A 13,322-nucleotide genomic window follows, 5' to 3' on the forward strand; every position below is an offset into this window, starting at 1 on the left:
TTTATCTGTATATATCTATTCATTCTTCTCCAGTATTGGGGTATCTTTCATAGATTCACATGCTTGAATCATTCCCCGTCGTCGAAGTGGGAGTCCCGCAGTACATAGAAAGCATTAAAAAAGAAATTGTCTTTTTTTTTTTTTTTTTTTCTTTCATTGTAGTCAGTGGCAAAAATACATCCACTTTCCTAGCTTATTAGCTTTACTAGGAAAGGCCCAAGGTTCAGCCAATCAGGCGAGACCACCCCTTTAGAACCCTCAGCACAGAGGCTCAGTCTCTCAGATTTTCTACCGCATGTCGTCTGTAAGGGAGTCTCCCTGAGCTCTGCTCAGTTTATTTTCTCTTCATGAGATATATTCAGCTTTTCATTCTTAGCTTTGCTGTAGTTCTTTCTCCATCATGTCTACAGCTAGAAAAGGTTTATTTAGACCTTGTGGTACCTGTGGGAAATTAAGACTTCATTGTGAAGACCCTCACAAGGACTGTATCTACTGTCTCCATCCTGAACATAAAGTCAAGGATTGCAAGATCTGCAGAACATTTCGTAGTAAGACTCTTGGAGACAGAGAAGCCGGGCTCCTGCTTTGGCTACAAAAGCAGAAGTCCAGAGAGACTTTGTCTGAGGAGGAGGAGGACAGTGATGCTTCAGTGGCCTCAAAGAAAAGGAAGAGGTCTGTGGAGAGTTCCTCCCCCAAAACCAGTAAGTCAGCCAAAAAGCGGCATGTGTTTAAGGACAGAGCTGAGGAACATCCATCAACTTCCAGGGAACATTGTGGTAAGGTTCATTCTGAGCCATCTACTCCAGCTACCACATCAAAGAAGTTCAAGAAATCTTCAAGCTCCTACCACTGTCGACATCCAAGTTTCCACACCGTGGACGACAGGCTTTGCTTCATCGACGACTACAGCGACGGCCACATTTACAACTCCGTTGTCTCCAATGATTATGGCTTTTTCCCTAGTCAGCATCTACCGTAACGTCGGTGAGTTTAAAATACGGTCCCTCACCTGCTCAGACCATCAAAATATCAAAGAGACCGTCGACGAACAAGGTGAGGTCTCTATCGTCGATGCACAGACCGTCTACATCAATGAGTAAGATGCGAAGCTCTTCGTCGATGATTCCACTGACGGCCGCAGCGACAATGGCGCAAACATCTACTTTGCCGTCGACGGAATTGCCGATGCCACCAGTTTCTTCGACGACAGCTCCGTTGACGACAACACCATTGACGACAGCTCAGTCGACGCCCGCACCGTCGACGACAACACCATTGACGACCGCACCGTCGACGACAGCCCCATCAACGGCTCAATTTTCTGAGTCTTCAACCAAACAATATGGAGGATCTCCTTTCTTGCCTCAAAGGATTCTGCCAATAAGAAGTAAATCTACTCACCTGTTGTCTTCTCATACATCACCTAGTAAGGTGTCTCCAGCACCCCCACAACATCTGTTTGCTGATGATGAGGAAGAGGATGATATATATCCAGATGACGGCCTTTTCCCCTTGGCGCATAGTCCTTCAGAACTGCGCATTAAATGTCAGGAGGAAGATGATGAAGAGGAGATTGATCAACTCTATTTACAACAACAGGTGCAGAGTCACACAGAACCTCAGGAGTTACAACAGCAACAAACTATCCAGATGCCTGTCTCCTTGATTGCCAACCTTCAGCAGATGATGCAAGATTATTACTCTAGATTTCCTCCACCTGACTCCACTACTCCGGTCCAACCTCCACCCATGCCGCTGACCACTCCCATTCAGCCATTGGATTTTAGGGGACCCATCCCAGTCCCATCTTTTGGCCAGGATATTGATCCACCTTCGTCAGATGACGAACAAGAGGAAGGTGAGATACAAGACTCTGACTCGCTAATTCAGGGATGGGATGACTATCAGATTCAGACGCCATCCCCTTGTACACCACCACCGGTCGACTCTCCACTGCAAGACATTGGTGGTTTCCACAGTGTAATGGAGAGAGCAGCAAAAATATTTCAACCGCCAATAACATCCAAGCAGTCAGACTGTTTCCTCTATGATTTCAAGGAAGACACTAGAAAGTCAATAAGAGCAATACCTATTGTTGACTTTATTTGGGAAGAAGGGCTTAAGGTCATGCAGACCCCGTCTTCAATACCAGCGGTGCTACCAAGGCTCAAAAAGAAGTACAAGGCACCAGATAACTCACCAGCCTGCTTGGTTAGTCGCCCTAAGCCGGACTCCGTGATATCCCAGGCAGCTCAGCGAAGGTCCAGGAATCCGTCTTCACCTTTAACTTCGCCCCCGGATAGGGATGGGCGATGGTTAGATTCAATTGGAAAACAATTCTCGACTATGGCGGCCACCACGGTCAGAGCAGCGAATTCCCTGGCAATCCTGGGAAGATACGACCGTCATATGTGGTCAGACTTATCACAGTTTATAGACCTGCTGCCTGAGGATAGTAGAGCGGAGGCGCGCAAGATATTACAGGAGGGTGAGAAGATCTCTGCTGAGATGATAGATTGTGCCATCAATGTCTCGTCTACGGGTTTCCGCCAGTTAGCCGGGGCTGCTGTACTCAGATGTCAGGGGTGGCTGAAGGCCACATCGTTTCGCCCAAAGGTGCAGTTAAAGATCTTAGACATGCCCTATGATGGTGAACTGTTATTCTGTAAGCATATTGATGATGCTTTGCAATCCATTAAAACAGACAGCGAAACTGCCAGATCCCTGGGTACATTACAGTTCAGAAGAAAGCCCTTACGAGGAGCGAGAGGAAGAGGGCTCTATTCTTACAGAGGCGGCTCACAGCAATACCGCCAATATTCATCCTACCAAGGCCAATTTCGTTCCACCACTGGTCAACAGCAGCCGCATATTTATCGACAACCACCATCTACACACTTCCGGCAAACCGAGTAGACAGAGTAAAATCTGCTTACAAGGCCAAAGAAACAGCAAGAAAACACTGACCTTCATCAGTTGCCTGCACCCAACCCCTATTCCAACACTCTGATAGGGGCAGAATTTCCGATTTCCTTCACCAGTGGTCCCAGATTACATCGGACAAATGGGTCCTCGATATTGTCAGTAAGGGACACAACCTAGAATTCAATCAGCCTCCCCCTCACGTACCACCAAAGGGACCCCCACCTACCCATCTAAAGGAACTCCTAGTGCAGATTGCCATCTTGATAGACAAGGGAGCAATAGAGATCGTACCAAGGAATCAGAGGGGAGCAGGCTTCTACTCTCGCTTCTTCCTTATACGGAAAAAGACAGGAGACTGGAGACCTATTTTAGACCTTCCTTCTCTAAACAAATTCCTCAAGAAGCAATCATTTCGCATGATCTCCCTTCAAGATGTCGTACGCTTACTCAACCAAGGAGATTTCATGGCGTCCTTGGACCTCCAGGACGCGTATTTCCACATCCCCATTCATCCCAGTCACAGGAAATTCTTACGGTTCAAGGTTGCAGGCACCCATTATCAGTTCAGAGTGTTACCTTTTGGCCTCAGATCGGCCCCAAGAGTTTTCTCCAAAGTCTTGGCACCAGTTGCAGCCTACCTCAGGCAGCGAGGGATTCAGGTGTTCCCGTACTTAGACGACTGGCTGATATTAGTGCGAATGGCTCTAAAAGCGGCCAGGGGCACAAGAACATGCTTATCTCTCTTCAAGACATTAGGCTTAACAGTCAATTACCCAAAGTCTCACCTAGACCCTTTGCAGAGCATCACCTTTCTAGGAGCCGTCTTGGACATGGAGCAAGCTAGAGCTTTTCCTTCACACGACAGACAGAAAAGACTTCAAGATCTAGCGACGAGTCTCAGCAGAAGAAAGTCTGCTTCTGTTCGGACTTAAAAGTCTTTTTTGGGAATGCTTTCTTCAATCATTCCATTGATAGCAAACTGTCGTCTACACATGAGAACACTTCAGCAACAATTGGACATTCAATGAAGGCAAATAGAAGGATCTTTCGACGATGTAGTTCAAATAACTCCACCAGCGAGGCAAGCCCTAAAGTGGTGGAAGGACACCCCTCTCATCTCGGAGGGTCTCTCCTTCCTGAAAGACAAACCAGTGCACATTAGAACAACGGATGCGTCCTTGGAGGGATGGGGCGCACATTTACAGGACCTATCAGAGGAAGATGGTCTACACAGGAATCAGCTCTCCACATAAACATATTGGAGTTAAAAGCAGTTTTCTTGGCGCTCAAAGCGTTCCTCACCAAGATCAAAGGTTCCTCGGTGTTGATGAAGACCGACAACACCACAGTCATGCATTACCTCAACAAGCAGGGGGACTACAAGATCACAGGTGCTGTCTCTGCAGACACAGGAACTATGGCATTGGGTGCTTTGGCATCAGATATCAATCAGAGCGGAACATCTTCCGGGCGTTTCCAATACTTGGGCGAATGCCATAAGCAGAACTCGAACCACCTGTCATGAATGGGAACTCAACCAGACAATTCTCAACCGCCTCTTTCGTCGTTGGGGCAAACCCAGTCTGGATCTGTTTGCGACAAAGAGAACAAAGAAGGCCAACACTTCGCAAGCTGGCAACCGCAGAGAGGGTCAAAGGGGAATGCGTTTTTGATCAAATGGTCAGGAATTTATGCCTACGCTTTTCCCCCGCTCCCGCTCATTCCGAGACTTCTGCAGAAGATGAAGAGGGAACCATGCCGGCTTCTATTGATCGCTCCCAAATGGCCACGCCAGTTTTGGTTCACAGAGCTTCTACTACTCTCGGAACAGCCTCACATGCGGCTGAGACCAACACCAGATTTGCTAATGATGAATCAGGGGCAGGTCCGTCCTCCCAACCTGACTTCTCTTCGATTTTCGGCCTGGCTCCTGAATTCTATGAGTTTGACGGCTTAGATATCCCTTCAGACTGTCGAGAAGTGCTTGCCTGTGCCAGAGCCCAGTCTACAAACAAGACGTACAAACTCAAATGCAAAAGGTTCTGCATATGGTGCAAAACTTCTAATGTTCATCCTCTGAAGTCTTCTCCAGAACAGATTCTTCCATACCTTTTACACTTAGCGAACTCAGGTCTCTCCCATTCGCCTATCAAGGTCCACCTAGCTGCCATATCTCGTTTCAGCCGGACGGCAGGATTACCATCTTTATGGTCATCCAGGATAATAAAACAATTCCTAAAAGGGTTTTGCAGATGTTTCCTCCGATTCAGTGTCCTCCACCTTCCTGGCATCTGAATATTGTGCTGTTCCAATTGATGAAGCATCCATTTGAGCCTATTCACAAAGCAGACCTGAAATACATCTCTTGGAAAACGGCACTCCTTCTGGCCCTCACTTCCGCGAAGAGGGTTAGCGACATTCAAGCATTCACAGTCTCACCACCCTTCCTGCAATTTAAATCAGATATGGTCATTCTGAGAACTAGCCCAAAATTCATTCCCAAGGTTCCTTCGAACTTTCATTTGAATGAGCCGGTGGTTTTGAAAACGTTTTTTCCGAATCCTCGAACTGCAGCAGAGCGAGCATTAAATCCCCCAGACATTAAACAATGTCCTAAGTTCTACATACAGAGGACTAGCAGCTTTCGTAAAGCTGATCAGCTGTTTATTAGCTATGGCCAAGTCACTAACGGCAATGCTGATTCCAAACAAACCATAGCACGCTGGATCTCTTCTGCCATACAATTCTGTCACCAGCTAGCGGGAAGACCGCTATCAACCAATGTCAAGGCACACTCCACTAGAGCGGTGTCTACGTCAGCAGCTCTCTTTGCAGGAGTGCCTCTGAACCAGATCTGCAGAGCGGCAACGTGGACGCGTGTCCACACCTTTACTCAACGCAACTGCCTGGATGCTGCGGACAGGATGGATGCCGCGGTAGGACAAGCAGTGTTGCGTAATTTATTTGCATAAGGTGAGACAATAATCTTCTTTACCCACCATCCTCGAATGTTATTTCCACACTGATATTTATCTTATACATAGATAAAGTAGATGTGTGTGTATGTTTTTAGATATTGATAGGGATATCTAACTACCTATATAAGTTAATAATATATAAAGAGATGTAAAGAAAGATGTTTTCTGATAGCTGCAGAACTTAAACATCTCCTTGTACTGCTGACTATTCTGATTCAAGCATGTGAATCTATGAAAGATGCCCCAGTACTGAGGAAGAAGATAAGTTACTTACCTGTAAAGGTTGTTCTCCAGTATTGGTATCTTTCATAGATTCACATGCAACCCTCCTGCCTCCCCGTGGAGGAGTCACTAGTGCAGGAAAATCTGAGAGACTGAGCCTCTGTGCTGAGGGTTCTAAAGGGGGGTCTCGCCTGATTGGCTGAACTTTGGGCTTTTCCTAATGAAGCTAATAAGCTAGGAAAGTGGATATATTTTTGCCACTGACTACAATGAAAAAAAAAAAAAAGAGAGAAAAAAGACAATTTATTTTTTACTGCTTTCTATGTACTGTGGGACTCCCACTTCGACGACCGGGAATGATTCAAGCATGTGAATCTATGAAAGATACCCCAATACTGGAGAACCACAGGTAAGTAACTTATTTTCTTGTATGTCGTACCACAACATCGTGGGCAGTTCATATTAACAGCATTATAAGCTTTTTTCAACATTACTGTCTCCGAATTGACATGGGATAGAGTATACACATACTGTTGTCCACATAGTAGTTGTGCATTAGTTGTGTACATCAACAAACATCAAAACGATCAAATACTAAATGGTAATGAACCACTAATTTAAAACATGTACTGGAAGTTACAGCATAACTTCTAATTGTATGTTTGGCAATAGCAGCATGATGGAAGAATATGAAAGAATTGCAATTTGTCCAAACTTTCTATACAAAAATATACTAAGTGCTTTACTTACAGAAAACCATAAATGTAACTTGACCCTCCCACCAGAGCATACTTTAATGCAAAGTGAAATAGGTTTCCCAACTACTGTACTTTGTGTGTCCTTCTCCTTCTGGCATCTCTGCAAACTATTTACAAATAACCATTGTCCAAATGTCCAGACTTGACTCACCCCTCATGTGAGTGCACGTGCAGGCATTCAGAAGAGACAACATCTCTTTCTTTTTCAGCCATCAGTCATCAAGGCATTCATGGAAAGGCGTAAAAGGATTATTTGCCTAGGCTTACTAGCTCTTCCATTGGACTCAAACGTTGTCCTTACACACTTCAAGAGATCACCATTTGAGTTTTTGCACTCACATCACGTTACAATACCGCACACGGAATGTTGGCCTCCGCTAACAGTTACATCCCTATATAGTGTGGCACCCAAGGAAAGGGCTGCTCTACGCACACCCTGTGGTGTCACTTTTCAGTATCATGCAGAGACTTGAACGGCCAACATTCTCAAGTGGGTCAAACAGTGTGAAAGGCTTTATTTGCTTCCTTCACCGCTACTTTCAGCAGACCTCGCTTCAGTGGAAACGGTTAATGTCTTACAGTCTGAGATTTACAGCATGTGATCTTCTCCTTTGTGATCTAAAACATCACATGTTGCAAACAGAAACCATTACTTAGTTGAAACGGTCAATGTGCAGGTTATCATGTCGTACATTCACGAGAACCTCCCACCTAACCAGCAGCACAGAAGTCAGATATTATAGTGAAACTACTTTACGTAATGCTCAAATTAGCCGACACAGCGTATATACACAGGCACTAGTTCTGATGCAGAAATACACTGTCATAGAAGTTGGCGTGTGGGTGCCTGCCATTTGTGGGTTTTGGGATACATGATCCCCAGCCATATGGCACATACCTGAAACTGAATCTTAGCACTAGTCTGGGACCATATTCTATTCTTTAGGCAGACCCATGTTTGTGCAGGAATTAGAATTATTGTGCAGCAAACGCCACACCTCCTCAATTTCCTTACATACATTTTGACAGATAAAACCTGCTGACATTTTAGGGAATTTTTAGGGGAAAATTGCTGTGTTCTGGTACATGCAGAATTTGGTGCTGAACACACCAGTTCTGCATCTAATTCCTCCTTTTTCTGGAACAGGAGGTAGTTTCTGCACCTTGTAAATACTTGACCTGCTCATTTAATCAGGACCATGTGCTTCAAAGATAAACCCAACACTAAATGGCAGGAGAGTGCACATCACAAACATTAGTAACACTACAGGCACCAGATCGACTGTTACAGGTAATTAACACGTTCCTTATTGTCAACGACACATGTGAATGTCATGGCTGACTGTGCAGCTTTAGTAACAAGAAAAGTGAGACTTAGCTTCTAAGGAGAGAGGCACAGGATCACAATTTTCAGTAGCCTGTTTCTGGTCTGGTTACCTGTAATGCCAACACCATCTTGTCCTTTTATTTTGATTAGCCTGAGAAGTATGACTGGTCAGTTCTCCGTGGAGTGGGGTAAAACATTGCGCTGATGGAGGACTTCTTCTAGTGATGCTGGTGGTGTTTGGCATGGGATGAGGGAGTTTGGTGGACTAGATATCTCAGGAGTGGACACAGTTTGATACCAGGAGTGTGGGGTATATGTTTATGTCCCCATTCCTCACATCTGAACTACAAACCACCCACCCTTAGCTTGCTTTCGCCTCACTGTGGACACCCTGGTGAATTAGCTATGGGAGAGCCAAGAGGCAACTTGGGCTATTTTGACCGTCCCAGGTCAGTGCCTGCAGGCAGTGTCCTCCTGAAATGTGATAGCACACATGAAGGGTGTTTAGGGTGGGCAGTGCTTGAGGCCATGAGGCAGAGCTTCAGGAGTAAGAAAGCACCAAGGCAGGGAGAGGGGACACCTGAAAGTTTCTCATTCAACGACTATGGTTACGTGGCAGTCTGCCAGCCCATCCATTACATGCCTGCAGTGGCCTCACAGCAGTTTATGGTTGTGAAGGAGGCTCCCAGGGCCAGTGGACCTCAAACGGTTGTTCAAAGCTATTAAATCATTTACCAGTGTAAAAGTATTGTTTTCCCATTTTTCCCCTGGCTGTCTAAGATTATTGAAATGATAACCCACACTCAGTGAGGAGTACTCTTATGGGTGTTCTTGTGTTTTGACAGCTGAGCCAGAGATGTCCCTGCGTGTAATATTAGATGAACTGCAGCACTTGACAGCTCCACCAAGTACAAAGGAATATGAAGGAAGTGTTGACCCTGGTGAAGGTCAGCACATCTTATTTTATTTAAATCTTTAACTTACAGAGAACATGTTGAAAATGCCAAGTCTCTCTCATTCATTTGCCAGGCAATGAGCAAAGGCTCACTCTGCAAGACTGAGTCTAATATTCCCTGCAGAGAAATCCTGTTTTGTAATACTAGAGTCTGTGAGAGTTGATTTGTGTTACTTCTGATGGCTTCATGCATGCAGCGCCTGATGCTGACATGAGTGAATCCCTCCATTAGTCATTAAAGCTATATTTTATCGAAATGCTCTATATGTTCGAAGCATCTACCAGCTGGCTGTTGTGTGTTCTGCTTGTACCAGACAGACTTGCATGGTAACTAGATGTGCACTAGTGTATGGAAATTGTAGGGGCATGCAGTAACCCGCTAAGTAAAGGAATGAGGGCATATATTTAACAAACATGGTAAAATTAGCTTTTTAGTAAAAATAGAATTGCTCCACTTAGAAAAGCAAACCATTCACAAAATAACATATAGTGGGGTTTGGTTGAATATGAATAAATGGAAAAAATGTGTTGCCGCCAACAAAGCTTGATAGAGGGGCAAAACATGCAATAGTTTTCTTTATTGAGGTTTATTTTGCACACCTAGGGCCATATGTACAAACACTTTTCCCCATAGACACAGAATGGGTAAAAACCTTTGCTACATCTGGCCCTTAGTTCCCTGCTTGTGTAACAACAGACTGCTTTTTAATTCCCACGAGGCACATAAAAACACATGCCTCTTTACTGTTTCCAAAGCTAGCTAAATAACCACAAAAGTATCCAGATTGTGGAGGAGAGAGGTTTGAGGGGGGTGGCTGAGCAGATGTGCAGACATCATGTGACCCAAAAGAATGGCTGAGAGGAGGGCAGAGAGATCCACTAATCTAATGTCTGAAGCAGTGAAATGTGTGGGGAGAGGGAAGATAGTCTCCACAAGTATCCTAAAAACAATGAGCAACCGTCTAGCAGTGGTGAAGCAGATGCTGCATATGTTGGGATGCACCCCACAAGTAGCAGGGACTGGATATTCGTCAGCAAAAGACCTTCGCAACCACTGGGACAGCTTGAAGTGGTGGGTCCACATCAGAACTGAGTGCATCTTGCATTTACAGTCCCAGCCTAAGGCGAGGAGAGTCCTGTGCCACTAATCTGTCTTCTGTTTGCTTCGTTCTTTGGACATCTGCGTGTCCAGCTGTAGGTAAATAAACAGCAGACACCCTTAGATGAGTCTATTGTGCTGAGAAATCGACTCTCCATAGCATATCTCTACACGCACCGGACTGGGAAGCTTCTGCAGTTTGCTGGTTCATGGTTGATCTCCCAACCAGCCTCAAACATCTACTCTCACCCGTGTGGTCACTCTCCAGGACATTGTGCCTCACCATCCCAAAAACTGCTCACCTCATTTAATCAGGTCTCCCCTTGATATGTGTCCGACTCTGCCCTCCTTGGAAACTGAATAGGTTGAGGGGCACGCCATTCAGGAAGAATGACATGCCTCTCAAGATTACCTGTTTGCAGAAGCTCTTTGTTAGCACGTGATCTGGAGACAACCTGCTGCATATTTGGTTTCAGTAAAGAGTTTGTAGAAACTGAAAATGCTAACTGTCACTACAAGTATCTTTGGGACTGGCCATCTGCTGACTGCATAAGGTTATTGGATATGATCACTGGACAGAACTTTCTCTTACACACAGCCTAAACGAAACCTCAGGAATGTCTGTGTATTTCCATTAGTGTGGGTGCGACAGCCTGGCCTTATTATGTGAGAGTTTTGCCTTTAGTGACATGCAAATCTTAACTAGTGCAGACCTGGATTGACACTTCCACATCTGTGCCTAGGCTATGACTACTCTAGTCTCCTTTGTACTTGAGATGTGCCAGATGCCAGTGTGACTGCATTTTCAGTGATGGCACAGCGGGCACAAGGCCTCTTTGCTTGTGGGCGCATCAGTGGTGTGATCCTGCATTGCACAGCATGTTCATGTCCGCACACAGTAATGGCGTGCGGCTATCCAGACATACAGAGTAGCCTCTTTAATGCAACGCTACTAATGGAGCAAAGGTGTGATGTGCAGTCGCGCCTGCCCGCCATTGCCAGCTGCCAGAGCAGTTTTTAAGCGGTTAGGTCGACGTTGCCATTTAAACAAATGGCAAAGCCCAAATGTTGCTTTTTAATTCTCATCCCTAAGGGCAGGGTGCTGACATTAAAAAGACAGACATGTGTTTTCTTAACTTTGCATGACCTGACAGTAAAAACCCTGCACTGTTGTTTGCTAGTAGCCGTATTGGTGAGTATAAAGTAACAACTCAACTGTGGTAACGTCTGAATAGGAATACTAAATATGGTACATCAACGTATCAAAAGAATCATTGCCTTAAACCTGACTTGTTCCTCCAGTCGAATTTAATTTAACTTTGGACACCAATGGCAACTTTCGAAGTTGCCACTTAGTTGCCCAAAGTTTCCAGTGTCTGTTTACAATTGCACAAAAGCTCAAGACAGCTTCTGCCCTCCTGGGGAACAAAAAGGGGTTGCTGAGAGTAGATGTGTGACCTGCTCCTGGGAGGATGGTGAGCTTGGGTGTCAGTCTAAAAGACAAGCTTCAAAGGTGCAGCCACCTTTGGAGGGTATATGGTAGTCACAGTCGAAAGGGGCTACTCTTTTGATTTAGCAGACAGGCCGGCATCTTGGACAGAGGGAGGACCTGTTGCCAAACCGTGTTTTTTCTGTGACCATGTAACCTCGAGGTAGCCACACCTCTGTGATGGGCAAGGTAGCCCCACACAACAAGAGAAGGGTTCTGTCATGTTGGGAGTGGTCAGAATGGGCTAGCTAGATGCAACACTTAACAGGAAGATGCTATCATATGGGAGGGAACCGGGTAGCCCATTGTGTAGTTAGTCGCCGCATCCCCCTGTGCTAGAAACAGGCATAAAAGTGGCACCTCTGGAACCCACCTCAGATCCCGTCAGTACTGGAGAGAGAACGAGAACGGAAGGGCAGCCCTGCTGTTCTCTGGACCATGCAGAGAGAGGCTGCACTAAAGTGTGGACTGCATCCTGGGCTAGTGAAGAAAAGAATGTGCCTGTGGTATCCAACTCAAAGAAAAATCCTGCCCGAGACAGAGAAGGTGACTCCTTGGTAATGCCAAATGGACATAAACGCTGAAAAGCCTTCTCTGAGAGCCTAGCTCCAAGAAGCCTAATTACCAGTGGATGCCAAGGTGCAGCCAGGGAGCCCGAGTCCTGACCCTCTGGTAGAGCCGTTGGAGTGCAGTTTGGCTGCACCAGCAGGGAAGTTACTGCAAGTTAAACAGAACTGCCAGTTTCTCTGTAACTGGAGACTAGTAGACCAGTGGCAACTGTTTTTTTTTTTTGCTGGACTTGAAGGGACATCAACCCCTGAGACCAAAGTCACCCCTATGTGTGCTGGTGGACCAAGTGGTGGCCACAGGGAGACCTCCGGTTCAGCATACTGCACCCCTTACATCAGGATCACTCCATTGATTCGTATGTGAGTCACCCATAGACCTGTGGACTGGACTGGAGACATCCTTAACTGCGAAGTAACTGTTCAACTGTCCCTTATTGGTCCCTGTGACTGGCTCCCTGTTGGAGATGATGCCTACAAGAGTGCCCTTTCAGCCGTTTTCAAGTTACCTGTTGCTAACCCTTTACCACACCACAGGCTGATTAAAAGACTCCACCACATCGGCATCCAAGAGGACGCAGTCAGATGGATCACCTCCTTCCTCACCGGGAGCACCCAGGGTATTCACTTACCGCCTTTCAACTCTGAACCAAAAGGCTTTCACTTGCGGGGTCTCCCAAGGATCGTCCCTAAGCCCCACGTTTCTAACGCATGTATGACCCCACTAGGAAACATTGTCAGATCCCACAGCCTCAACATAATCTCCGATGCAGACACCCAACTCATCCTCTCGCTCACCAACGACCCCACCACCCCAAAAAACAAATTCCAGATGCATGATAAGTGTCCCCGACTGGATGGAAGAAAACTGCCTGCAGCTAAACACAGACAAGACTGTTGTTCTGATCTTCAACAATAGCAGTAACACATGGAACTACTCCTGGTGGCTTCCAGAGCTAGGACCTGCACCCTCTCCTTCTGAACATGCCAGAAACCTCCTAAT

General features: G+C 45.9%; 1 protein-coding gene across 9 annotated transcripts in view; it reads left to right on the forward strand.

Annotated features, from left to right (window-relative positions):
• The window catches only part of LOC138303538 (uncharacterized), a 176,857-nt gene that overhangs the window by 55,428 nt on the left and 108,107 nt on the right, over positions 1–13,322 (forward strand). For all 9 annotated transcript variants that reach the window (XR_011205410.1, XM_069242764.1, XM_069242759.1 and 6 more), the window contains one exon: positions 9,056–9,157. Coding sequence is in view for 8 of the 9 variants with exons in the window: in XM_069242764.1 (XP_069098865.1) it covers positions 9,056–9,157 (102 nt within the window). In the remaining variant the exon portion in view is untranslated. The remainder of the gene's footprint in view (positions 1–9,055; positions 9,158–13,322) is intronic.

Source organism: Pleurodeles waltl, chromosome 7 (genome assembly GCF_031143425.1).
Source record: "Pleurodeles waltl isolate 20211129_DDA chromosome 7, aPleWal1.hap1.20221129, whole genome shotgun sequence".
In the NCBI taxonomy this organism is placed as follows: Eukaryota; Metazoa; Chordata; class Amphibia; order Caudata; family Salamandridae; genus Pleurodeles; species Pleurodeles waltl.